This window comes from Orussus abietinus, unplaced genomic scaffold, assembly GCF_000612105.2.
Source record: "Orussus abietinus isolate OABI.00-Male unplaced genomic scaffold, Oabi_2.0 scaffold745, whole genome shotgun sequence".
Classification (NCBI taxonomy): Eukaryota; Metazoa; Arthropoda; class Insecta; order Hymenoptera; family Orussidae; genus Orussus; species Orussus abietinus.
Genome location: NW_019394886.1, coordinates 1 through 25816, shown reverse-complemented (window position 1 = coordinate 25816; position 25816 = coordinate 1). Strand labels below are relative to the sequence as shown.

Below are 25816 nucleotides of genomic sequence, written 5' to 3'. Positions count from 1 at the left end.
AGCCCCGTTGCACGTCGGGAAACGAAACATGTACGTACGTCGTACAACAGGCATAAAAAATTGAGTGCCGATTGGTTTTAGGTGGCCGTCGCGGTCGCGTCTTGCTGAGTGTGAAGCGAGGGCGCGTGTTCCTTGGGCAGAGTAAGGAGTGCCCGTGGAGGAGATTCACCGACTAGGCGAGGACGGCTGAGGCGAAGCAAGGAGGACGTCCTTCCTCCTGGGACGCTCGCCAATTCGGACAGAGCTTTGGGAGCAGGAGTCCGAGGAATCCTTTACGACCGACGAGAGGTGCATCGGTTCTTTGGTGCGTCCAGTCTTCGTTATTCCGCTTTAGGGCTCAGACGCACTCCGGTGGTCTCGATAGCTTCGACAGGACCACGGCTTACGAGGAGTGCAAGGCAAGATCCTGCTTTCCCGCGAAACCGCCTCTCGCCCCCCTGGCCGTTTTCGTGGAGTGTGGTCTTGCTCCAGGGGAAGCCGGCACATCAGCAAAAATCAAATTTCTCAGTGCATCGTAAAAGACTCGATGAGAAACCTCGATCGTTCCGTGTTGACAACGCCAGGTTGAGCAATGCAACATTCTGGGAGTCAGGGTTAGTGTGTTTCTTGCGTTTACTTGCCAGGGCATAGTGACCAAACTGTGAGGATTGTGTTGAGGTTGGTGCGAGGAGCAACAGTTGATAGTTTTAGAAATGTCAACATAAGAATCATCTGTGTTTTATAGCATATACGAGCTGAACAAAATTTTGAGTGAATCGGAAATTACGATGAATAATTGAACTAGATGCAAGAGTTTAGGGCATGGTGAATAGAGTACAAGGATGATGCGATAAGTGTTGAATGAGATGCAACGACGATTAGCTTTGAAGATGACAACGTCGAGGTGCCAAGTGTTATAAAGCACAGAATTAGCAGCGCATCGATACCATTGACTATCGGTTGACGAGACTGGATTTCTTCATGGAGGGAAATAATGATTAAATTGTGTTGTCATACTTTTTTTTTTTTAAATTAAGAATCAAAGATTTATATGAATTACTTTCAAGATAAGGAAATTGCAAAAAGATTACTTGTTAATCAAGTATTGATTTTATATGTACAATTGTATAGTCAATTTTCTCATTTATTACGGAGTCTAAATATTTTACATTGCATTTTCAATATATTTTCATAGTACGATGGTGAAGTGAAGAAGACTCACTCGTTTAAGGAATCAATAATGGGTATTGGATAGCTTTCTGGTTTTATTGATAATGAAAAATGTATAACTGGTTAATATTTTAGATACCAACATATGAACAAGATAAAGGTTCTCCTTGCTTAATTTATAAGGGGTAAACGCGCTTTTATATGTAAGCCTGACTAAGAACCTAGTCAAGATGTGTGAACAAACAGAAATCAACTATTTGGACGGGGATATTGTTTGGGTTAAGCTCAGTGGTTGTTGGTGGCCCGGTCAAGTCACCAGCCTTAATAATTTATCCGAAGACATTCGGTCGGAGTTTAGAAAGAAACCATTGATAGCAGTCGTCAAGTTCTTTCAAGAGGATACATAGTAAGCAATAAAATGTTAAATATATTTCATTATGTTCTATATCTTGATTAATAAATACTAATTGATTTATTAAACATTTCAGTGAATTTGTCAAGAATTATCAACAGATTTACAAATATAATTGTACGCTGAAAGATGATTTCATAAAAAAAGGCCTAGGTATACTTAATTTATATTTTAAAATAAGAAAATATTGTAGTAATGGATTATAGCTGCAGCAAGTTTAAAGATTTGAGTAATATATGTTTAAATTTCTATTACTTTTTTCAGATAAATACAGAACTAAGAGCAAAGATGGCTCAACATATATGAACAAATTTCCTGGAGATGTGGAAATGGCTGAAAAATTAACTGGAGGAGACCCAGACATTTTACGCAGCGAAAGATTCAGTCCTGAGGAGAAACCTGATATTTCTGCTCTTTTTGGCGAAAAGAAACTACCTAAGAAAAAACGAGATACCGATGGCAATCATAGACGTAGTGACGGCGGTGAAATGCAAAGAAAAATAACGCACCCTCGATTCTTACGGGAAAGTGATCATGAAATTCGAATTCGTCAACAACCAAGCAGTCTACCATCGACTCCTAATAATAGTTCCCCACTTTATCCTTGTCATCTATGTAGTTTCACATCTTCTCGAGTGAACGTTATAATTTGTCATATAAAGAGTCATAGATCAGGCAATTCACCAGTGGCAAGGACGAAAGTGAAGACTTACTCGCAGTCGAGAACCAAAGTTTCTGATTTAGATACACCAAAAAGGAAAAATGTTAAAAAAGAGAAGTCGTATTCACATAAGAATAGGAGTGAAGGAAATTCGGAGCCAAGGAAAAGAAAACCAGTGAAGCAAGTTGATAAGTCTAGTAAGAAGAAGAAGACTGATCCGGAAATTCGTGAGAAATTGTTGGCTGATTGGGATGATGGATCTGATGAGGATGCAGGTTTAGATGACACAAAACCATTGTTATACGACTCAACGTACGGGAATCCTCCTGCAAAGTACAGAGCTAACGTAGATGATTTGGACGATAGTTCTATGAACAAGGATAAAGATATCGAAGATAGCATTGATATAATTCAAGGTGCAGAGCGATTACTCAGAGAAACTGAACAATTATCAGCTCTCCACGCGATGGAAAACTCACTATCTGGAAAAGCTCGTAGTTCCAGTAACAAATTATTGGACCAGTCTGATAATAAATTCGACTCAAGCACTGAATTGTTACCAAGAAAAAATATATCATTACGAGTTAATGATGAGAAACAAACGACGAATGACAGAAAAAAAGAGGAAAATCAAAAAGACCAGAAAATGTCACACGATAAGGATGACAAGAAGTCAAAATTATCTTGCTTTGATTTTGATGAAGATGATTTGCCCGAACCGGCATTACCACCTGTTCGAAAGATCCCTAGACTCTTTGGTGAAAAGAACTTGAAGAAGGAAATTATCAAGGAATTTGAAATGAGTCAGGCGTTAAAAAATGAGCAGGAAAAGGAAACGTTAACCGAAAGAGAAAGGAATCTGAGGAATGAAATGGTTATTGAGGTAGTATTAGGCACAGAAGCTAAGAAATTTGATGTTAAGAATAAAGAAAGCGACAATACCTCACAAATAGCTAAAATTGATGGTGACGATATTAAGATTACTGATAAAATTGAAGAAACCATTTCTTTAACAAATGAAGAAACGCAGAAATCCAATGCCAATATTTGCGAAACAGAGGTAGAGATTGTAGAAATATTCGAAGTTGAAAGAGAGGAAGAAGCTGAGGTGGAACGTAGTATAAGTGATACTAAGGATTCTGAAAAAGAAATTTCAACTAAAACAGTACAGGAGTTAAACGATACGGTTATTCAAAAGTTTACGGACAAACCCATTGAAGCTCAACCCGAAAACTCTACACCCAAACAAACGAAAACAGTGGACAGTATTCTACAAGAGACTATTTCAGAGCCTGTATTAATGGACAGCGAAGAACTTTTCGAAAAGGAACCATTTTCTGACAAGATTGAAATTGAGACTGAAGATGAAACAGTTTCTGAGTCGGCTGAAACCGTGCTCGGTCACAGTGAGAATTCTGACACTGATGGAACCCTGCCTAGAGCTGGAATGAGCCAATCAGGTGATACTGATGTAGACAATGCTTCAATTGTGAGTACTGAAACGAAAAGTAAGGAAGGTTCGTTGGCAGAAGTAGAGGATGAGACGGAAAAAAGAACTGTTAAAAGGCGTCGTGGCAGACCAAAGAAGTCAATCGATAATAGACTCATCGAAAATCGAGACATTTCTTCGAAAAGATCATTGGAATTGAATAAAAGTCTTGAGGTCTTAGAAAAATCCGAGAGAGTAACTTCCGAATCGGATACGGAACGTTCACTGAGTGGTAGAAGAAGAAAGCCTAATAAGAAGTATTTGGAGTCTGACATCTATATGCACGATCAGAAAGCAGCATACAAAACTGATGAGAGCCAGTCAGAGACCGATGATAAATCTCAAAAAGGTGAGGAGACTCCCAAGCCATCGAGAGGTAAGCTTCGAAGAGGTAAAAGATCATATGGCTTCAGAAAGAAATCTGCAGCCTTAAAAGAGGAAATTGGTGACTATTTTGAGTCTCAAGATAAGTCATTGGGAGGTACCGATGAAACATCTAGCATGTCGACAGGGGAAGAAAAGTACTATGATGAAGAGACTAAATCTTCTAGTACAAAAGTTTCTCTAGAACGCGATAAAAAACAGTCTGATATAGCTATTCCAGAATCGCCAATGGGTCGGGTAGAAACGTTTCAGGGGATAACGAAACTGTCATCAGTTTATAATGAGGTGGTAAACGAAGTTAAACTTGAAACCAAAACTAGTATACCTGAAGGGCAACCTATTACTGAAAAGGAAATTAAAGAAGGAGAACAGGAAAGAAACGATTTGAAAACTAACGAACGAGTTGAGAATAATACAGAGGAAAATGAACCCTTTCGGCAATTAGAAGTAATAAAGACCTCTGTAGATATGCTTCCTCCAAAGAAGTCTCAGATTAAGAAATTTGAACTTTCACAGCTTGATTTCTTCGACAATGACCCTCCAAACAAGAATGCTTTGCAACCTGCTGCAGAGAGTAGAATTGATAATTTAGCGGGTATTGAAATAGAAATTACCAGAGTTGATCCAAACGAAGGTATGTTGGATACACTGATGGCAACACACAATAAAAGTAAAGAGACTGCTATGGAACCTGATGCGATTACCAAAAGTTTAGAGGAACAACTTAGAATTGAAGAAGTAATAGGGTTTGCTACGCCCGAAGAAAAATCTGCAGTCCAAGCAGAAGTTACTATGGATGTAGAATCAGAAACTAGTGTACAAATTGAAGTACCTGTACACGAAAAAGTTGAAGTTCCTCCTTCCGTGGAAGAACTAGCGAAAGATATAGTAAATAGCGAAATTGAAGTTGAAGCTTCTCTGAAAAAATCTGAAGAAGCTGCGAATGAACCCTCTCAAAAAAGTGCAACTTTAAAAATAAAACAGAAGGGAAAGTTTCTCACTGAGGCTGAATTGAAGAAAGATCAGGATGGCAATTCTCAAGAAAAACCAATTAATACATTCCAAGAAGCTTTTCTGAAAACATTACAAATGGATAAGCGAGGTAAGAAAGCAGGTACGGAAAATGCAGAATCGGTAACTGGTCGGGGAAAAAATAAGAAAGTCGTAATGCAGCAGTTAACTGATGGAATGGATAATGCTAACATTACAGGGCAAACAGAAGATACTACAGAGGGTGTGGAAATAGAGAAATTGGGTAAGGGTATTATTATAACCGAAACTGCGAGCGAGGACCAACGCACCGTCACGGAAATCGCTGGCATGACTGAATTTGAAGGAGTTGAGGTAGTTGTAGAAGAGAACATAGCGGTAGAGACGAAGCTAGATAACACCGTTTTTCAAGATTCTGCACAAATGACCCAAGATGTTGGAATCGTTTTGCAAAAACAAGATCAGATGCCTGAGGTGGATGAACGCTTTAAACCATTGACGTTGGAAAAACTGGACGAGACTTCAAGACTGTCAATGTCAACACCATCCCCGACGTCTGAAATCGGAGTACCTGTTAAAAAACGGGAAAAACCAAGAATAATAGAAAATGTCACTTTAAAAGAACCGATGCAGATCTTGAAGACAAAACTGTTAGAGAAATTGCCTCCGAAAGGTACAAAACACAAGCTGGAGAGTGAAACTCTAAAAAAGGGAGATTCTAAAGGTAGTTCGAGAGCCAAAGTTATGAAGTTGGACTCTACATCGCCGAACAGTAAGCCAAAAACACCCTTAAAAAGCTCTGGTAATATGTCTTTGACGCAGAAGTTACAAGCACTGAAAGCAGAAGAGGCAGCTACGGCAGCTGCTATGGAGGTTCAGAATGAGAAGGTAATTCCTCAAACTGGACGGACCATCTCAGCGGTTCCAATACCCACTTTAACGGAGAAGTATATTCAGCAGAGTTCACAGAGTCTAGCAGACATGGACTTGGACATTAACTCCATGCCCTTTGTCCTCAGTGAAGATGTTCTCACTCCAGAAAGCATAGAGCAGATGCCCGTAGTGATACCAGGTCACATCATACCAACAGCAAGCACTATTACTACCCCTTTGACATTGACTCCTGCGAGTCAAATAGTCGCAACTAATCAGTCTCAATTTAAAGTCAGTGATAGTTCTTCTGATCCACATCCTACGCCATCCAAAAAGAAAAGCGGCACTCCCACGATTCTGAAAAATAAAGGTAAAGCAAAGCCAACCATTACCAGTATTAAGACATTGGTGCCTCCGTTGACAGGTGGAGTGAAGGGATTGAAGTTCCAAAATACTCAAGCAGGGAAAAGCTCGCCTCTTTTATCACAGAAAGGAAATCCTGGCAAGTATGTTATCGTTCAGACTGCAGGAGGTCAACAGTTGCGATACAGTGTTCAGGGAAAACCAGGAACGCAGCAGAAAATAGCGATACCAGCAGGGAAGGGAACGCCAGGCAGTGCTCAGATAGTTCATCAGGGTGGCAAGGTAGTCATCCTAACATCTGCGCAGTCTGGTCAGACCAAGATGTTGCCCTTGAATATTTCCAAGTCGTTAAGTGGTAAAGTTCAGAGAGTGATGACGAGCAAAGGACAGATATTCTCACCTATAAGTCCTCAGGGGCTAGTGCAATCGAAAACGGTAATAGCGCCAAAAACCGAAGGATCTGCGTCAGCGACCACTTCCAAGGTTGCTTCGAGCCAAAAAATCATTAATGCCCAAGGTATAATTACTTCTAAGGGTGTACTGACTCCGATCCAGGGAACCATAAGTAAGTCAGCTCTGCTAAGCTCGCTGTCTCAGGGTCTCCTGACCAAAAGTGGATTGTACACACCGATAAGTGCCTCACCCTTAGCTGGGAAGACTATCATAGGATCGAAGACCTTGGTTACTAAAGGGACAACTATATTATCCCCATTGGCCACCCAGAATCTGGTAACATCTAAGGCTATTCTTACACCCATTTCACAGGCCATTACGGGAAAGACTATACTCAGCACTCAAGGTATAGTCAGCTCTAAAGGAACCGTTCTCACCCCTATTACAGGACAACAAGTCAAAGCGATCGCAGCAAAAAGTCCTAGTAAAGGAGGAAAAATCCAGTACCAGACAGTGCAACAGAAAATGCAGTTACCGATGTTGCAGAAGTGCCAGAAAATACCGATTTCTTCGTCTCAGGTGAGAGTTACAGGGACGACGGTCAAGTCACCTCAAGGAGGTACCATAGTTTTTCAAAATACGGTGCCAGGTCAAAAGACCATTCTTCAAGGCAAAAAAGCTACAAAGCATACCCTAACTCAACAGACAGTCGCCGTAGCGAGCTTATCTCCGCAAGTTGGAGTTCAACAGGCAGCCAGTTCCATTCCTCAAGGTCAACTAAAAAGCAAGGTCCTTTCGACAACTTCTGCTGTTCAGAAGGTGGTATTATCCAAAGGTTCAGGACGTCAACAGAAGGCTCAACAAAAGATCGTCGTACAGAAAATGCACCAGGAGTCAGTACCGTCCAGTCCACATACCGTTCAGACTAAACCTGCAGGGAACGTCGCTTCCCTGAATGTCTGTCCAGTGACCAAACCAGGTGCTCAGCATCGACAGTTGACAAGTAATAGTACAAAGTTACAGAAAGGCGGTAAGAACGTACAACAGCAGAAAACTCTTATGAATATGGCCTTGAATACTGTGGCGACCACCCCCATGATTGCCAACTTAGGATCTCAGTTACCTTTGCCCCCTTTGGAGCCCATCGAACCTGAGAAGAAGGCTGAGATCTTTGAGGATGTTGTTCCTAAGGAAGAATTCAAACCTGAGACGCATCTCGTGGAAACGTCCAATGAAGCGAACTCGGAAAAGATAGATGAGCCTAAAGTGACCGCACAGCCCCAAATTATGGCATTGCCTACGGAGAGCAGTGATGGGACCCAGACCTATGTTCTTGTTACTATAGACGATCAAGGTCAAATACAACCCCTGGACAATAACACCTTGATGTCCTTAGAAGGTACCACGCAAAATCCCGACGGTACTCGAACACTTTACATCGACCCCAGTTCATTAGGAGAAACTGGTGGCATTGACAATATTGTATTACAATTTGACAATGGTTGTATGTCCAATATGCAATCCAGTGTGGGCGAGAACCCGTCCGCCGTCATCACTGAGAGTTTCCCGACTCCGGAGGTAATACATACCTCGAATCAGGACATCCTGGCTGCTGCTCTAGCAAACACGGATTTCCAACAGGAAATCGGATTACCTGAAAACTCAACAGCCAGCGTTATGAGCACCGGACTCACGCAGACCAATTTAATTAATCAGACCATCCTGCAGTCAACCATCATTCCTCCTACAGAGCCGATTTCCTCACCCTCGGTGCTGGAGACTTCGTTGACTTTGAACCAGCCGATTATGACTCCTTTAGAGGTACCAACCAGCCTCCCTATCCAAGAACCTACGAGAACTTCGGTGGTACCGACAATTCCGTCTTCACTGGAGCTTCCCATTACCATCGCCAGCTCCACAATATCGTATATTTCTGCAAGTGAAGCGCAGATCCAGATTCCTGGAAATTCAATGCCCGACATTGGCGAGATCATGGAGAGTCCAACCTCAGAGGTGACCCAGGCGGAAATTCCGGCCAGTACGCAGTACCTGGTAATACCAAACCTTGAGGAGAACATAACCATTGAAACACAGGATATTAGGACATCTACCGAGTCTGTACCTAGTGTATCTTATGCCGTCTCTATCCCTGAAAGTATCGTTCTGGAGGGCTCTCAGGTGCAAACAACTCCTTCCATGCCGATCATTGACGACACCTTCACAGAAGAGACCCAATTCTCCGCTCAAATGAAACCTGAGATGAGTAGCGACCAGAGCTTTGTGGATGTCTCCGTTTCAGAAATGCTCGTTTCCAAAGTTTCGACGAATTCGACGGAGAGTAATGCTATTTTGGAAATGACCGTTAATCACGAGGCACCGACGTCCTCCCAGAAGACCCTAGAAATTTCGGAGAAGATAGCAGAAGTGGTGAACAAAGTGCAGGAGATCCAGCAGGTATGTCGAAGTTGAATCGTGACGTCTTACTGCTTTAAATCCAAAGTAGTTTTACAATGTATAATATTTATGTTGATTAGTAATGTATGTATTTTAACATTTTTCTACTATTTAAGGTGATGTGAAGCCCATCGAGAAACTTAATCGTTTTCAATAAAATGAAATTCTGTTGATATATCATCTGAAATAGCACTTCATGTAACCGACATTTGTATTGGCATCGATAGCTGTGTCATGTTCCATTCAGTATTGTGCAGAATGGCAGATTCCATATATCATTTCAGTAGAGTATAATTATAATGAGATTGAAGCATAATTCAAGAAATCCCTTCGATTCATGATTATAGTAAGACGCCATACTACAACATCGGTTGGATTCAAAGAGCTCGTATACAACACGTGTTACATTCATCATACAAGGAGAGGACCAGGTAGAGTTGTCTCAGCTTTTGCACTTTGTTTTTTGTAGTCCTCAATGTATAAAACTATTTGCCAAAGGAATAACGTGCACCTCACGAATGTTCAAGAAATAATCGTTTAAATAATTAGTATGTACCTCATATGGACATGGGTTATGGCAACTCTAGAAGCAGTTAATAGCTTAGTGCACAAGGTTTTAGAACGCCGGTGGTTCACTTCTTTTTTTTCGTATATAATGAGAGTTTACTGTTTTTTTTTCATGTCATTTTATTTTTATTTTTAGTTTTCATGAAATTGCATGCCCACGTAAACAGAAATAGGAATAATTAAAAATTCCTCATAATCAACAGGAAAGGTGTACAAAATTACATTTGTCACGCTACATTACTTTTAAAATTACATTATTACAATATAATATCATTACAAAACATTTTTATTATTCTTATATATTAATCGTTGTTAAAATCTACTTTATTTCAACAGATATTAGGGTGATATTCGCCACATTGTATGTAAATGTCATTCTATTTACATGGGTATGCAATTTCATGAAAGATAAACATTAACAAATGACATGAAAAAAGACAACTGCAATTACATACGAATTTTAAAAAAGTGTACCAACTGGGGATCTAACTAGCACCACGGTAATCCCAGACCTAGTGCCTTGTCCACTAGGCTATTAATCGCTTCGAGAGTTGCTTTAACTCATGCTCTTACGAGATTTATACTAAATATTTAACGATTCTTTCTTGAAAATTCTTGAGATCCGCGCTATCTCTTTGGCAAATAGTTTTATACATTGAGGACTACAAAGTAATAAAGTACTGCGAAAATATGAAACGACCATACCTGGTTCTTTTCTTGTTAGCACAGAACTTCACAACATGCTCCTCTTGTTTTTATCGCGGTTAAATGCGCGCTTCTCCATTACTAAATTTATTCTGAAGTGTTGTACGATGGTCCTGAGACTTTCATTTCTGTCATTAGAGCCTTCAACGATTATATATTTATGAAAATATAAGAACATGACGTCATTTTGGTTCTGGTCTAGGCTAAGTCAACAAAGTTTGTTTTGAAAATCGAAATTTTGAACGTGTCACGATATTTCTTAGGTGCTCACGAGGCATGGACTGAATCTTCGGACATTTTAAGGGAATATCTTTATATAAAAATTGCCTTTTTTAAATAAACTTACTTGAGACGGATTTCATTTCATCTTAAGGTGACATGAAACCGACCCCTGAAGCGTTAAAATATTTATAAAACATCTCCTAACTGGGTGCACGAATCATCTGTAACTTTACCACGTGATTATGAAAGCCGTAAGGAAGAACGTGACACTCATGAAATTTCATTTTTTAGAACGTTTTTTTAAATTTATCCTAGACCAAAATCAAGATCACATATATCTGATATTTTTTACGCCCTCTGCAAGCTTAGAATCGAAAACGGAGACTTCCTAGGCATAACAATTTAGAGTATTATCGTAACTGAACTTACAGATTCGTATGAAAAATATTAACCTTTTGCACTCCGCTGTCCCATCTGAAGGGACATTTTAAGTCTAAATAGGATGGCGCGGAGTGCAAAGGGTTAAGAAAAATTCTGTAAATGCGTGCAGTGAAATTCTCGAATATCCTGTGAGCAACACGTGCTCTATAAATGCCCGTAGAGCAAACATTTAGTTGCCACGAAGGCTCGGTTCCACAACTCGAGATAACCGATGTTTAACTCGAATTGTGGAACCGGGCCTAAGTGTGGTAGTTGGTGTCGTTGGCAGCTTGGAGTGTCAAAATATATGGATTCCAGAAATTTCTTGAGTTTTACTTCGATCTTTTTATAATCATTCATAGACATTTGGATACGGACTACTAGCCTAATGAAGAAAATGCGTATCGCAATTAACACTAAAACTACCAAGACCAGTAAAAATGACTGGTTTCAGATGGCCCATCCTATACAAAAAAAAAAACCGTCAGTAATTCTAGTGTTAAGAGGAGAAAGAAGAGTGTGGAGAGCAACCTTTCTCTTTCAATTGCAGGGTCGTCGCTTAAGGTGATGTGAAAGGGGGCATCTGAGAAGTTTTGTTTATGAAACCTTTGGTTAACAGGTTCTAATGAATCATGAAAAAAATGTCCCCCTTGAACACTGAAGTCCTAAAGGTGCTGACATTCATAATATTTCATTTTTCTAAATATTTTTATAAACAATTTTTTACTTTCTTAAATAAAAAAATTAAATGTTATGTATATGTCAAGACCTTTCTTAGAGCTTCCACATTCATGTGGTAAAATTTAAAACTATTCGGTACTATTCGGTATTCAAGAAAAGTTCCATGAACGATTTATCCCTCAGACGCAACTTTCACATCCCCGTAGGAATCGTGGACCTCGCGTATACGAATATTAAAAAAAATTATTTAACAATCTTTTACATCAATGTGGTACAAGAAAAATAATATTGAAGTAATATGAATATAAATTGTAAGAAATATAATGCAAAAACTCAATAAAGAATGTTATCCAATTACCTTCGAGAAAGAGAAAGGTTGCATACCGCGTACTTCCTTCTCTTTCTAATTGCGATACGCGTTTCCCCCATTGGATTAGTAGTCCATATTTATATGTAATCATACTATTGAAATGACACACAGAGTACTTCATTTCGTACAATTTTCAATATAGAGTGTAATAGACGTTCAACATAATTATGAACGTCGGTAACGTGACGCGCCAGCGTATGATGCCACTCGAGTAGCCAAAATGTCGTTACCGTCAAAAAGGGTAAAGATGGATTTTATTTTATCGACGTCGATTAAATTTCTCAACGCCTTCAATCACCTTAATATGCTGCTAAAATATCTATGTGAACTTAACACCCGATGTTTAAAACATTATTTTTTATATTATATGATCACGTGATTCTCCATCGTTTTTAGTTGTTTGTAGTGATCTTGTTTCGTTTGTAGCTTAAACAAAAAATAATACAGAAATTAAAAAAACTAGACAAACAACTGCAAACGGTGGAGAATCATGTGATCATGTACAAAAATAATGTTTTTACTGTACATTTTTCTTACTGTAAAAACGGGTTTAGGGGACCCACTTCCGATAACCTTGACATTGACACACGTTGTCAATGTCAAGGTTATCGGAGGTGGGTTCCCCGTGTCAATGTCGGCCTCTGAGTGACCTACTCAAGATTTTAGCCGTCGCTTGTTGTTTGTTAGAAAGTTTTTCACAAAATAATTTTGATGGGTGAACGTACAGTTTCTTAATTGAGTATACCTTGAACATACGACAATAAACCATGCACGAAATTTTGTGAATCCTGAAAGTCGAGTTCATTCGCAAAATGTACCAATATTATGGAGAAACATGCGAGATTTCTTAATTGAGTATACTTTTAAAGACCTTGAACATATGACAATAAACCATACACGTAATTTTGTGAATCCTGAAAGTTGAGTTCATTCGCAAAATTTACCAATATTATGGAGAAACATGCGAGGAAATATTCCTCGTTATGGTATTTGCGATCATCAGTTTACGCATTATCTTGCTAAATACTTATTTAAACGAAGATATCATTTCGGTGAATGTATTAAGTGAAGTATGACACGTCGAGAATTTTGATCGACGTCGGTAATAAGCATACTTCTAAATAAATAGTTGTCGATACAAATACGAACGTCGTATTTGTATCGACAACTTTTTCAAATTATATTGGGCATTGTACTAAACAGCATACTTCAAATGTTGTTTCCGTACAGTAATTATAAAGAAATTGAAGTGAAATTCTAGACATCCCCTGGATTCATGATTTTTAATGTCTCAGTTGACTACTGAATGCCGCCTTGCGCCATCTGTGATTTTAGCGTCAACTAAATTTTCTCTCCGAGACCTGGTGTTACCTTCGTTTTAGTATAAAAGCGCATAATACACTTTTTTTCGTCTTTATCTCGTTCAAATGCGTGTTTCTCTATTACTAGATTGTTCGAAATTGTTATACAATTGTCCCGGCACTTTCGTTTCTCATATCAGAGCCTTCAATAATAGTATATCAATCGAAATATGAGAGCTCTCCGCCATTTTGGTACTTGTCTAGGCTAACAAGGAAGGTACCTGAGGTGTCCTCCGATTTTGTTCATTTTTACATATGTTATAGAGGACTAAAATCTAAGGGACCCGTGCTTTTTTCTATCGGCAGATAAACACTTTTAGGGGGTGAAATCAGGCTTCAAAGTTGGCCGTGCAAGGGGGTGCCTGTTTGATTGACTGTTTCATATAGAAGCAGTCGACCGATTTTCATGAAAACTACATTCAAAATGTAGGGAATGAAGAATTATGCAACATGCATTTGGAATTTTTCGACAACATTCATTTTTAAGGGTTGAGCCACCCCTTTGAATACTTCTTTTACCCCTTACGCGAGCAGTAATTGTTCTATCCAAATGAAACTTTTTTTGTATTGTTCTGGTCTATAAATTAACCAAGTTTCATTTGGATAGAGCAATTACTGCTCGCGTAAGGGGTAAAAGGGGTTCAAAGGGGTGGCTCACCCCTTAAAAATGAATTTTTTCGAAAAATTCCAAATGCATGTTGCATAATTCTTCATTCCCTACATTTTGATGGTTGTTTCATGAAAATCGGTCGAGTGCTTCAATATGAAACAGCCAACTCACCCCCTTGCATGGTCAACTTTGAAGCCTGATTTCACCCCCTAAAAGTGTTTATTCGCCGATAAAAAAAACACGAGTCCCTTAGATTTTAGTCCTGTATAACATATTTAAAAATGAACAAAATCGGAGGGGGACACCTCAGGTGCCTTGTAAGTCAAACGTTTATTTTCCGAAAATCCAAATTTTGAAAATGTCAGGACAATTAGATGATCACAAGTATGTGTCAAAGTTGCAAACAGTGTGATCCAATACCCTTAAAAAGAAGTGTCTTATTCGAATTGACTGATTTGAGGGAAATTTCACTTTACCTTAAACGCTTCCTTTAAAATTATCAGTTCGATATATCCATTAGAACATAATTACATAATTAAATATAATAAAGTGAATTATAATTTGATATGGTGCAGTTAACAGATGGCCGCATTCTATTTATTGACTTTTTTTTTTTTACGTGGAGAAAATACCTACGCATACCCCCACCTATCTAGCTATTTCGTCGGCTCGCCTGTCTATCATTTATTGACCTAACCTAACCCAAATCAACTCAAACTAAATAATTCTAAAACAGTTGAGAATATTAACGTGTGTTTAACCTTATATATCGTATTTCTAATGTTTTGAATTATGTAATTTAAGTTAATTTGGGTTAGGTAAGATTGATAGTTCAAATTCGGTCGCCGCGAGGCAGCTGGTCAGCCAAACAAGCCCGAGTTGACCGTGCTGCCACGTAACGGCAAGCAGTGTTAACACTTATGACGTAGGCGCCGTTGCTGTACCGTGCCGTGAAAGTCACAATACCGCGATTTTAATGTCGAGCAACCCTATCCCAGTAACGTCGAGTGTTAGATTAAACGGGCGCCGGGCCTCAATAGAAACTTTATACTTTATGTAAAGAAATAAGGATTAATAAGAAATTCATTAGGAAACAGATATCTATTGTACTACACAAGAAAAGAACTCAATATTTATAAGTTTTGGGCTTTTTCGTGATTCGTGTACGTATTGTATCTAATAGGAAATTCTACAAGAACTCCGATAAGGACGGTCATGTCATTGGTTGTTTCTGACAGTTGTAAACTGCGCATCTTCTACAGCGCATGTCGTCACAACGTACAGCTAGCGCTCGTGGCAGAAATTCGCTCAAGTTTTATGCCAGGAAAATGTCCTTGTTTGACAGCTGTGCATGTTTGTATCCAATAATGTCGATTTTGGTCATGCAACGGCCGTTTCCAGGGATATGGGGTGAAGTTGACGGGGGTACAACTTTTTTTGTGTGGCCCCTGTTTTGTTTTTCATAGGGGGTTCTGTGTAACAGTGCCGTGAGCGTTGAACGAGCAACGGCACAGGTCATGTTGAGTTGTCATGACAGATTCGGGGGCTGCCAGTATGAATTTTTATTCATTATTTATATTTTCTCTGACAAATGGTTTAAATACTGGCTCTGCAGGGAAAGTTATGTTAAAAAAAAAAGTAGATCCACATTATGCTTCTACCTACAAAAAATACTGAAATCAAAGCACAAAGCCAAGTGCATACGTCGGGAAGTATCTGCTTCCTATATAATCTGGCATTAGTTTATCATTCTTTTTTCATTTACGAACTTTGATGCCTTCACTAGTTTTATGTTATTACTGCAAATTTCATTTAAATTTAATAATCATCATTTTTTATTATGTACAATATTAAATGATTTCTTATCGAGTACTACTTTAGAATTAAATTAATTAAAAATTAACCCTTTCGTTACGGGTGCCAACTAGTCGGCATCCGCGCGACGACCTGTGTGTACGGGGCGCGTGCTCCCGTTGAGTGGCGTCACTCCAGCGGAGTGGACTGCCGTTACGAAAGGGTTAAAGATAAAGAAATTTACCTTACAATTTTTTGGGTGCTAGCGTGAATGAAATTCTTGAAAAATGATTAAAAAAGGAAGTATAGGTTGTGCCGAAGTTCTGTTACCAAGATAATGAAACATAACTACTATGATCTTGAATTTAAGTCGTCATCTTTCGCAGGAATACCCTCAGGAAATCTCAATAACGACGGAAGAGTTTGATGGATTGCGAAAGGACGCCGCCCAAGAGGAGGTACCAGTATCGGCCCCCGTTTCGCAAGAGCCTCTCGTTCAGGAGACTTCTGAGATGAACATTCATAACGTCCATCCAACCGAGTCGTCGACGAGTGGTTTACCAATCATTGGAGATTCCTGTATGGTAACTTCAGAATTAATTTCCGAGATTCAGTTGACGGAGACCTCGAGCTTTGAGGTAAGTGACTCGAGCCAGGTTCAAGAGGCCATGTCCCAGGAAGCCGAATCCGCGAACCAGGTGGACGAGTCGACGGAGAAAACGATAGCGGGGGTACCTTGTTGCATAGTCGAAGAGCAGGCTGCACCCTCTGACCAGGACGAGCAAAACTGTCGAAGTATGCTTCATCCTGAGACGATGGATAACACCGTAGAGGAGAACATGGAGGTCGAGACACCCGTCGAGTCAGAGATCTACACGGCAGCCGACGACTCCCGGGTATTGGAAGTCACCAGGAGGGATGAGCCCTCGTCCCAAGGCGGAGTCGCCGAGATGGAAGTGGCCTCTGAGAACTTTTGCACCGAAACTAGTCAAGAAGTTCCGTCGCAATCGTACGAGGAGTTCGAGGCCTCGGTGACAAGCGATTCGGTCGAGGTACCCAGTCAGTCAGCAAACAAGTCGGAATCTTTGGGTCGGGAGGTGAGTCGGTCCGAGAACGACGAGGTTTTTGTCTCCGAGGAACAACCGACGGCACCGACCCAGTCTTTTGAAGATGCCAAGAGCAACAGGGCTAGCCAGTCCTACGATGTCTCCGAAGACGCCCGGACCAACGCGCCCACGCAGTCCTTCAACGAGATAATGCAGACCCAAGAAGGAAGGGCTGACGAGACCGCTGACGACCCCAGTTTTCCCACCCAGAGCTACGAGGTCGGTAAGGTGGAAGGTCTGTCCGAGAACATGGAGATTGATCCTGAGATCAGTCAGGAAGGTAATATACCCTCTCAGTCTAATGACATCGGGGCCGATGGTATAGGCACCTCTTCTGTATCTACTAACAACTCAGGTGCCAACGAGGACGAGACCGCAAGTTCCTCCTACGTCCCCGAAACTCCGGAAACGCAGGAACGCGATCAGGACCAGGAGAGCGCCATCAGCACTTCCTCTTACGAGATACCGCCCTGCGAGGAGCTTAACATCGCCTCCTCAAGTGTCATCCCCGACACCTCGGTCAGAGAGGAGCATACCAGCATCCACGACAATGGGGTACCCGAAATCCCAACTTCTTCGTACAACCTCAACCCCGATAGCAGTTCCACTCACGTAGACGCAGTGCCGACTTCCAGTTACGAGGATCACGTGATCGTGGAGCAGAACGTCTCCACGTCGTACGAGGTCCCCATTTCGATGCCTGGACTTGAAGAGTCGTCTTCGCAGAACTTTGTAACCGAGAGCTCGGATCACCGTAGAAACGAACCGACCAGTTACTACGGCCACCATCACCGAGAGGTTACGCCTAGTTACTACGAGTCGATTCACCGGGATTCGAATTCGCGGCTGGAGGCGTCTCCTCAGGAGGAAGTTACTCCCGGGTATTACGAGGCCAGCGGACGCGATGTCACCTCGGAGGCGAGTCAAAGCTATTTCGCGCCTGAGGAAGCCACCCCCAGCTTCTCCAGGAGAAGCGTCTCCCCAGGTTACTATGAGCCCAGACCTGAGACTGAGGCTAGCCAAAGTTACTACTCGGGTCGAGAGCTGGAACGCGCTGAGAGATCCTCCACATCTTCCTCTGGGAACATTGAGGCCTCCCAAAGCTTTTATCAGGAGACCGCGGACGACTCGCGACTCGGTCAGAGGGGCGAGGCCACTCCCACTTACTCTGAGAGATACCCCGTTGACTACACTCTCGCTAACTCCCCCATCGAGAGGCATGACCTCGTCGAGAGCTCGGTGCCCGCTCCCCAGGCCACTGAGAGGTAATACACCGCCCAATCGAGTGTAAATTAATGTCGGCCTTCTCCGAAGCTGAGAGGAGTGCCCTTGTGGTCCCTTTTTCTTCTTCTACTTCTTCGTCATCTGTACATACCGTGAGCAATTTCAGTTAGTAAGACTCGGTTGCGCCGATCCTGCTCGACGTTCGGGGACCTCTTTGACGTCTGGTTTGAACTGGCATTTCGGAGCGTTTGTGCTCTAGCGGCATCGAGATGAGAACCTCTTGACGTCAAAAGAAATCAGTGCAGCCGATCCTATATCGTTAGTCGATAAGCCTAAGGCTAGATTCTTATAATTTATATAATAATAGTATATTCGTATATGGATGCAATCCTTAATAGAAGAACCCTTTATATAAATTGTAGATTGTACACCGGGAGAGAAATCTGTGGTTTTATGTTGCGATATGATATACACCGCAAGTTTCGTGTTAAAGACTTCCTTTCGCCGGGATCCACGCCAATGACGATTCCGTCGGTCGCTATATTGTTTTAAGACTGCGTGCGAGTTCACGATTTAATTAGATAACGTCGAAAAAAAGAACTCTGGGTTAATTCGACGTTCTGGAAAGGACACTTGACCTGAAAGGAATCTTGCTGGATAACCGTGAATTAAATGTTCGATTCGTGCGATTACAGTGTATTTCTAGGTTCGAGCCTTTGAGTGACCTGGGTCGGCAATTAATCAATCTCGTCACATCGTGAATATTTTTTCACGAATGGTTCTTCGACGTGCTCATTTTGACGATGCGTCGATATAGGTGTAGCGAGTCCGAGATAGACGAGCGTGCATTCGATGAATATATTTCCTAAGAACGGAACGATTTGCTTAAAAAGAATTACCATTTGGATGCACTTGTACTGTCCCTGCTGTGAGCGAAACCTATTAATTGTAAGCCTTGAGGTCGGAAAGCATACGAGAGATCGAAGTAAGCTTGGAGAGACCCGTCCTCGGTAATTTACGCGATCCCTCGTCCTCCCGACTTCGACCGAATCTTCGTAGGGTGTTAAAATGGACAAATGGTAACTGGGATCGTTGGAAGCTAGGATTAATATTTACTTTGTAGGTTGTAGCGTAAAAAACCTCTGTGGGAAAAAAGATTAATAATAAAGAAGCCTATCGTTTTGAATTGCGCCATTGTGTAATCCGTGTGTCGCGAGGTGTAGTATAAGGAGGGGTAAATAGCAGTCGAGCGGATTCTAGAAAACGCGTCCTGTTTGAGAATTTGTCACGAGAATTCCCATGCGGTACGCCCGACGTGATTTGTCGTTAGTTTACCTGAAATGTCCTGTAAATATTTTGGAAGATTCGTTTCTGTATTGCCGGAGTATTCGGTATTCCTTCGATCATTGGATATCCGTTAATAGAAAATGTTGGAAACTGATCATTGTTGATTCTAAATCGTGTACGTTTTTCCAAAAATTTTTATCCAAATTTATGTAAAAATGACTACGACGAAACAACCCGTAGTACATATGTATACATACGGAAATGAGGGTTTGCCAAATTGTCAATGAGTAATCGTAAGACTTTCAATTAGCACAAAACCGCGGATACGCCGATTCTCTCAAGGCCCTTTGCGCGGCCTCAAGCTAGGACGGCTTTTTCTACGAAATCATTCGACATTAACATTATACATATATTCTTTTTATATAATAGAGCCATGTTACTATTCATATTAAGTATGTTTTTATTTTTCGTGGATTTCTCAAGGGCAAGGCTCGTCCGTGTTGCCTGCGATTTTTCGAGTTCCGTTACGAAAAGCAGCCTATCTTCTACATATTATTTAGATATGCGAAGGATATCGGCATCGATCGATTCGAAAGATCGACAAAATCTCGTTCGATTATTATAAATCATGAAATCTTACATTTTTTCGTGTATACTTTTGAGCTGCCTTAACAAGATTAATTTGTGTCCACTATTTTTCGTTTTTAGTCTTACTTTTGCTAGGACAGTAACTTTTATGATGGCAACACGGACAAATCGACTGCAATTAATGTATGTACATATTGTGTTAATAATGAGAGGAAGAAATCGCGGTTTACCTTGGCACCGAAAACTTTTATATCGATCTAAAATTAATTTTTAAGGATGGTAAAATAAACCACGGAGTTCTGCATTGTTCTGCTTGAAATATTCCCAAGAAACATATATGGCATAAGCATAATTATTTTTGAGAAAATATCGACTCTCGATTAGAATGTACTAAATCGATAGAATTTGTACTCGATGTTTTCATCATTACTAGCTTCACTTATTCATGTGTATGTTTCTGTGTTAAATTTTAAGCAGAATTGTTAGCAGTCTCCGCATATAAGACGAACGATGACGAAATCGTTGATACCCTATCGCTGTTTGCAAAATTATCTGTATGCGTTGATCTCCTCTCTGAAGTAAAGAGTTCGGCGACACCACTGCGTACCTACAAATCAAGAAATACATATTGCGTGATAAACTATTATTTTTTTTATTATTAATCATTTTGCAAATTTGTCGCGTGGGGAAAACTACCGATGAAACTCGACACATAACTTCCGGAAGTTGTAATTCATATGACATGGCGGAAATATAAAACATCGTTTATCGGTAGGATTGTATGGATGGTTTTTTTTTCATATTTTCAACACACACTAACAATATTACTTTTTAATTTCTACAGTGTGCACCACATACACCATTGTAACTATGAGGTAAAATAAATATACGACTATTTACGTAACAGATTAATATGTACAATGGACATACGTTTTTCGTTCTCTTTCTGATCTTTAGGATAGGCGATTTTAATAAACCTTATTCAACGGAAACGACGATGTTCAACAGTTCATTTCGGCCCTTGTTGTATACCTTTCCTTTCAACAATTAATTATAAATAACTAAGGCGATAACTGGTTAAACGATTTGAACAAAAACATTTCCAACAACTTGTGTTATGCTCAATAACAAGGTAAAAAATACACAACATATGAAGATCCTTTTTTATCAAACAGTTATTTAAAATAATCCTAAAATACAATAAATTATGTTATAGTTGTTACATGTGGTTACTTATATACAGTGAATGTACAATCTTTGCTAGAGGAACACAGTCTTTGAAATTTGTTTGTTCACTTGCGCCAATACTGTGCAAATTTATGTAGTTGCTCCACCAACGCTGCCATAACAGCTGTCACTGACAAGTCTAACAAATTCTGGACGTAATGCACAGCTTCTTCGTCACTTAAATCCAATCGCAGTTTGTCCTGTACTTTTTTAACCGCTTTGTCTGGCTCAAGAGCGATATCTGGTACACTTGCATCAACCATTAGGGAAAACAAATTTAGCATCAGGTTTGCGTGCCTTCGAAGATGTAAAAATGCTGTGTAACACTGTTTCCTGAATTCATGATAGTGTTCTGATCCTACTCCACCCATAGCTTCTACCATTTCCTTGCTTAATTTCATTGGCGGTGGCAAAGGCTTTGGATCTCTACCTAATATGTATCCAAAATCTATATGAAACAGTTTTCCTAAAAAAAGATTTATTTAATAAATTCGAATGTTCAGAAAGATATAAATCATTACACAGAAACAAAGACAAGCTAAAATTGATTGTGTTAGATTTGGAATTTGGTAGAATCTAATTTCTAAATTGATTTCTTAAAATACCGCTCAATAATATTTAAAATATATTAACGAAGATATTGGAAGGTAATATGTACCAGATGTTGTAAGTAGCAAATTATCCAAGTGCCTGTCCCCCACTCCCAGTACGTATGTAATTATGCAGTAACCGGCTGTAACAATGATTGTTGTATTATGGAAGGAAATTTCTTAGTACGTTAAGTATAATATATGAAACCTTACCGCAACTTCGTACATACGTATCCATAACATCTGGCGCTACTCCATAAGGTCCTGTTTCTAAAGGATGGTGCTTTCTAAAGAAACTTAGTATCGATCCTTCACTAGCTAAGACTTCTGCAACAGTAGTAGACTCTATAAACTGTAAAAATCCGTGTCGTGTACTAGTTGCAAGTACCCTATAACAAATAAATAATACATCATTACAAAATCTACTATAGATTAAAATCTTTTGTCATATCACAGAAAAATTAGTTTACCTATAAGGTGTAAGTTTTAAATCCAAGTTTTCTCGTCTCAACAACTTATCCATTAAAGCTATTGTTTGTAAAATGAGTTGATCTTGTCTAAGATCATCTCCGTGTTTAAATATTGCAATATACTCTGTATTTTCTGTTGTCAAAAATGTTAACTTAGATGGCATAAGAGCAGACTTGAATAGGCTAGCCCTGTTAAATAATGACAAAAATTAATAATTTATACGTAGATAAGTGTTTTCAATATTATGAAATATTGATCTTACTTTTCTGGAATGATACCCTTAATACAGATTTCCGGATCCAATGGAAATGGTATAGGTTCGAAATTGGAAAAGTTGATTTTAAACAAAGGATCAGGCTCTGCTAAAAGAGCTCTCAGTCTATCGGTTTTTCTTTTTCTGTTTCCACTCTCTCTAGCGACTGCTTTGACAAGTGATACTAACTGTTCAATGAAAAGTTTCTGTCTTTTAAGGAAAGCTCTTCTTTTTTGCCAAACAACATTTCCGTGCGACAGAGTTGTAGAGAACGTTGCCATTACCGTTAAATACATTTCTCGGATACGAGTGTCTTGCTTAGCAGTAATTGCAGGATCCACTTGATCTTCGCATTCGATTGAAAGATACCAATAAAAATAATTCGCTAATGTTGAATTCTGACAAGCCCGAGTTATCAGAAAGGATGCCAGATCCATCGGAATATCCTGGCTACACGATAATTGTCCAGCGACCAATTCGTTTGACTAGAAATAAATCTTGTTGAATCCAAATTACTTAAAAAAATTAATGTTAATCTTTAAAAAATTGTCGATTTAAAAAGTATTTACCATGGTTATTGGCATGGAAGACGATCGATCACTGCTCCTAACATCTTTTTCCAACCTTTCGTTTTTCTCATAATCTTTGAATAATATCTGATTGGAATTTTTTATACCTTCGAAATCCTCATATTTTAATGCCTGTACGAGTTGTAGCAAGTACAGCATAAGATCATCATCTGGAGCTTGATTGAGGCGACCAATAGCATATCTCCTCACAGCTGGATGAGTAAACGCAGGTCCCAGTAATTCCAAGGCATCTTCTGGATCTGGAGGAGCCCACAAGGATAACATTTCCAATGCTTGTCGTTCTTCTCCAGCAACTTTCCAATTGACACATTTAACAAATTTAGTCAGAGCTTTTTTTTGATTCGAAAGGTAAAATCGAAATTTCCAAATTAAGTCCTGTTCTTCAGTAGACAGGGCTGTGGTTGGAGGATAAGCTAAAATTGTATTTAAAGCATCACGAACACTTGACGTGGGTTTTAGTTCTCTAGTATTTCCACCACTGCGTAAACTACGAGCCAATTTGTGATGTTTTGCTTCAACCAGGTTTTCCTACAAAATATAATTCCTTTTTGCTTTAGATATTTCTTTTCATTAAAGTATTATTTTAACATTTAGGATAATGTTAATCAATATGAGTTTAAACTTGTATTCTTGTATGACTTCTGAATTAAAGTGACATGAATTAATTACTTATAAAAAACAGAAAATCAAAACTATAAATGATTTATTTGGATCATTACTTTTACATCTGACAGTATTGTCAATAAATTAAACAATTGCTGTACACACTAAGAATGCTGGAAATATATTACCAAATTATTTGACCAATTTAATTTTTACATTAAAATCAACATTTATACAACAAAATATTTCATACTTATTAGTTTCATATCATTTCTAAATTCAAAGTGCATCATTATTGTCAGTAATGTTGTTTAGTATATTCTGAAGGAAGTGAAAATACTCACCTGCAAAATTTCATAATCAGGAAGTGTAACCACGTCAGGTTGTGACCTATGCTGAACGACTTCATCTCCATCCTTTTCATAATACACGATTGAATACTAAATGAAAATCATATTTATATAGCCTATAATTACAATGCATTTAACTCAACTGTATAATTAATTATTTAATAGTTCTTACTGAAATACCATCCATTGTAACTTCTGGAAACTCTAGCATCAAATATAAGTACTCAGATGTCCTTTTCTCGCGTTCATTGATTAGTTCTATCTCTCGAAAAGTCAATCTGTCTAACCAGTCAACTTTATTCATCTGCCCATTCCTGTGTTTTTTAACAAGTTTAGATAAACGTTGCATTTGTTCCTTTCCATCATCTCTAGCTTTGCCTGGTGTAATTGTCGGGTTGTTTCCATCGGCTTCCACCCCAGGCCATACTCTTAAATCTAACATCCCCTGACGAAATACCCCATGTTTTCCAAAAAGTGATATCGTTGTTCCGCCCACTGATAGTTGTCTGCCTGGTCCTGCACAATCATACAGAGTCACGCAGAGTTGAGCATCGCGAGGTAAATCTGAATAAGATATCGGTAATGTGACCCACTGGTTCCAGCTATGTGTGAACAAATTCAATTGTAACATATGAGGTTATCATAATTATCACTACATAAAATATCTAATTACAACATATTTTGAATAATCTTACTTCCATCGTGAAGTGAAATGTTTATATGCCGTATATACTGGTAAGGCAAGCGGTCTGCCACCAGCCCATACTTGTAACGATGCAGCTAAGTCTCCACGACCATTACCAGCTCCATACAGACCGCTGTATTTGAGCATAGGATTGAGTAAGAATTTATCATACTCAGGTCGCTGTCTCTTGCCTTCTAAAGTTCCTCTGTAAAGTAATATCTCTTATTTTACATAAACATAACAATTGAGCCTAGTAATCCAAAAATACTAAGACTAATCCTGTTCATCATCTTCTTTTATTGTTTTGATATTTTTTATTTGACATTTTTTATATTTTATTGATTGATTGATAATACTCAATATCATACAAGTTTTTAATATTTTCATATCATCCTATTTAGTAAAACGAAAGTTGAAAAGTTTTATGTAAAAGATCTATTGAAGCATCACATATAGGTTACGATGTTATGATTGACACTTACATTTTTATCTGTATTCTTGTTTCAAGGGAGGAACTATAAACATAAAAAAACTTATCGTTAATATCTTCCATTGCGAGCACTTAAAATAACTCGGTTATGTTAATAATTTTCGCATCTCTTTAAACTAAACATCTGTAAAGAATTCAGAAGCCCGATGCAGAAACCCTTCGTACATATGTCGACGGATTTCGGCCCAAGCAGGCCCAAGTGTATGGGCCTAGTACCACAATTTCGACGCAGAGACGAGTTAGGACAAAGGATTCAGAACACTGATATACACTGGACTCCATCGATGGCTTGCACCTGGTTCGCACTGCCCTCTCCGGCCGCGCAGAGTACTAGCGGCGGGAGCAGCGCGGAATTCGAATCGCTCGAGGGGCAGAAAGGATTTCCTAAAGAAAATAAATATTTATAAACAAAAACAATTAATGAAAATTATTTTAGTATTACTGTGGAGCGTCC

At 39.4% G+C, this 25816-nt stretch overlaps 2 protein-coding genes across 10 annotated transcripts; one reads left to right on the top strand and one right to left on the bottom strand.

The window, feature by feature from the left end:
- On the top strand, positions 1-21091 carry LOC105700225 (mucin-17). 7 transcript variants are annotated; one of them, XM_012425892.1, is made up of 5 exons: positions 1-593; positions 725-1555; positions 1638-1714; positions 1826-9168; positions 16285-21091. In XM_012425892.1, the coding sequence occupies exons 2-5, from the start codon at positions 1380-1382 to the stop codon at positions 18271-18273; spliced, it is 9585 nt and encodes a 3194-aa protein (XP_012281315.1). In that variant the 5' UTR covers positions 1-593; positions 725-1379; the 3' UTR covers positions 18274-21091. The 7 variants fall into 7 exon arrangements, with proteins under 7 accessions (XP_012281315.1, XP_012281319.1, XP_012281318.1 ...); XM_012425896.1 differs by having other exon boundaries at positions 1-1555; positions 1826-5197; positions 5306-9168; XM_012425895.1 differs by having other exon boundaries at positions 1-1555; positions 1826-5209; positions 5306-9168.
- Positions 20920-25592, bottom strand: LOC105700227 (phosphatidylinositol 3-kinase catalytic subunit type 3). 3 transcript variants are annotated; one of them, XM_012425899.1, is made up of 10 exons: positions 25355-25592; positions 24883-25077; positions 24360-24789; positions 24182-24277; positions 23214-23762; positions 22654-23129; positions 22391-22579; positions 22134-22309; positions 21989-22063; positions 20920-21796 (listed from the first exon to the last, which is right to left on the bottom strand). In XM_012425899.1, the coding sequence occupies exons 1-10, from the start codon at positions 25423-25425 to the stop codon at positions 21396-21398; spliced, it is 2658 nt and encodes an 885-aa protein (XP_012281322.1). In that variant the 5' UTR covers positions 25426-25592; the 3' UTR covers positions 20920-21395. The 3 variants fall into 3 exon arrangements, with proteins under 3 accessions (XP_012281322.1, XP_012281323.1, XP_012281324.1); XM_012425900.1 differs by having other exon boundaries at positions 24182-24253; XM_012425901.1 differs by lacking the exon at positions 25355-25592 and having other exon boundaries at positions 24360-24703; positions 24883-25024.
- Positions 25593-25816: the final 224 nt, after the last annotated feature.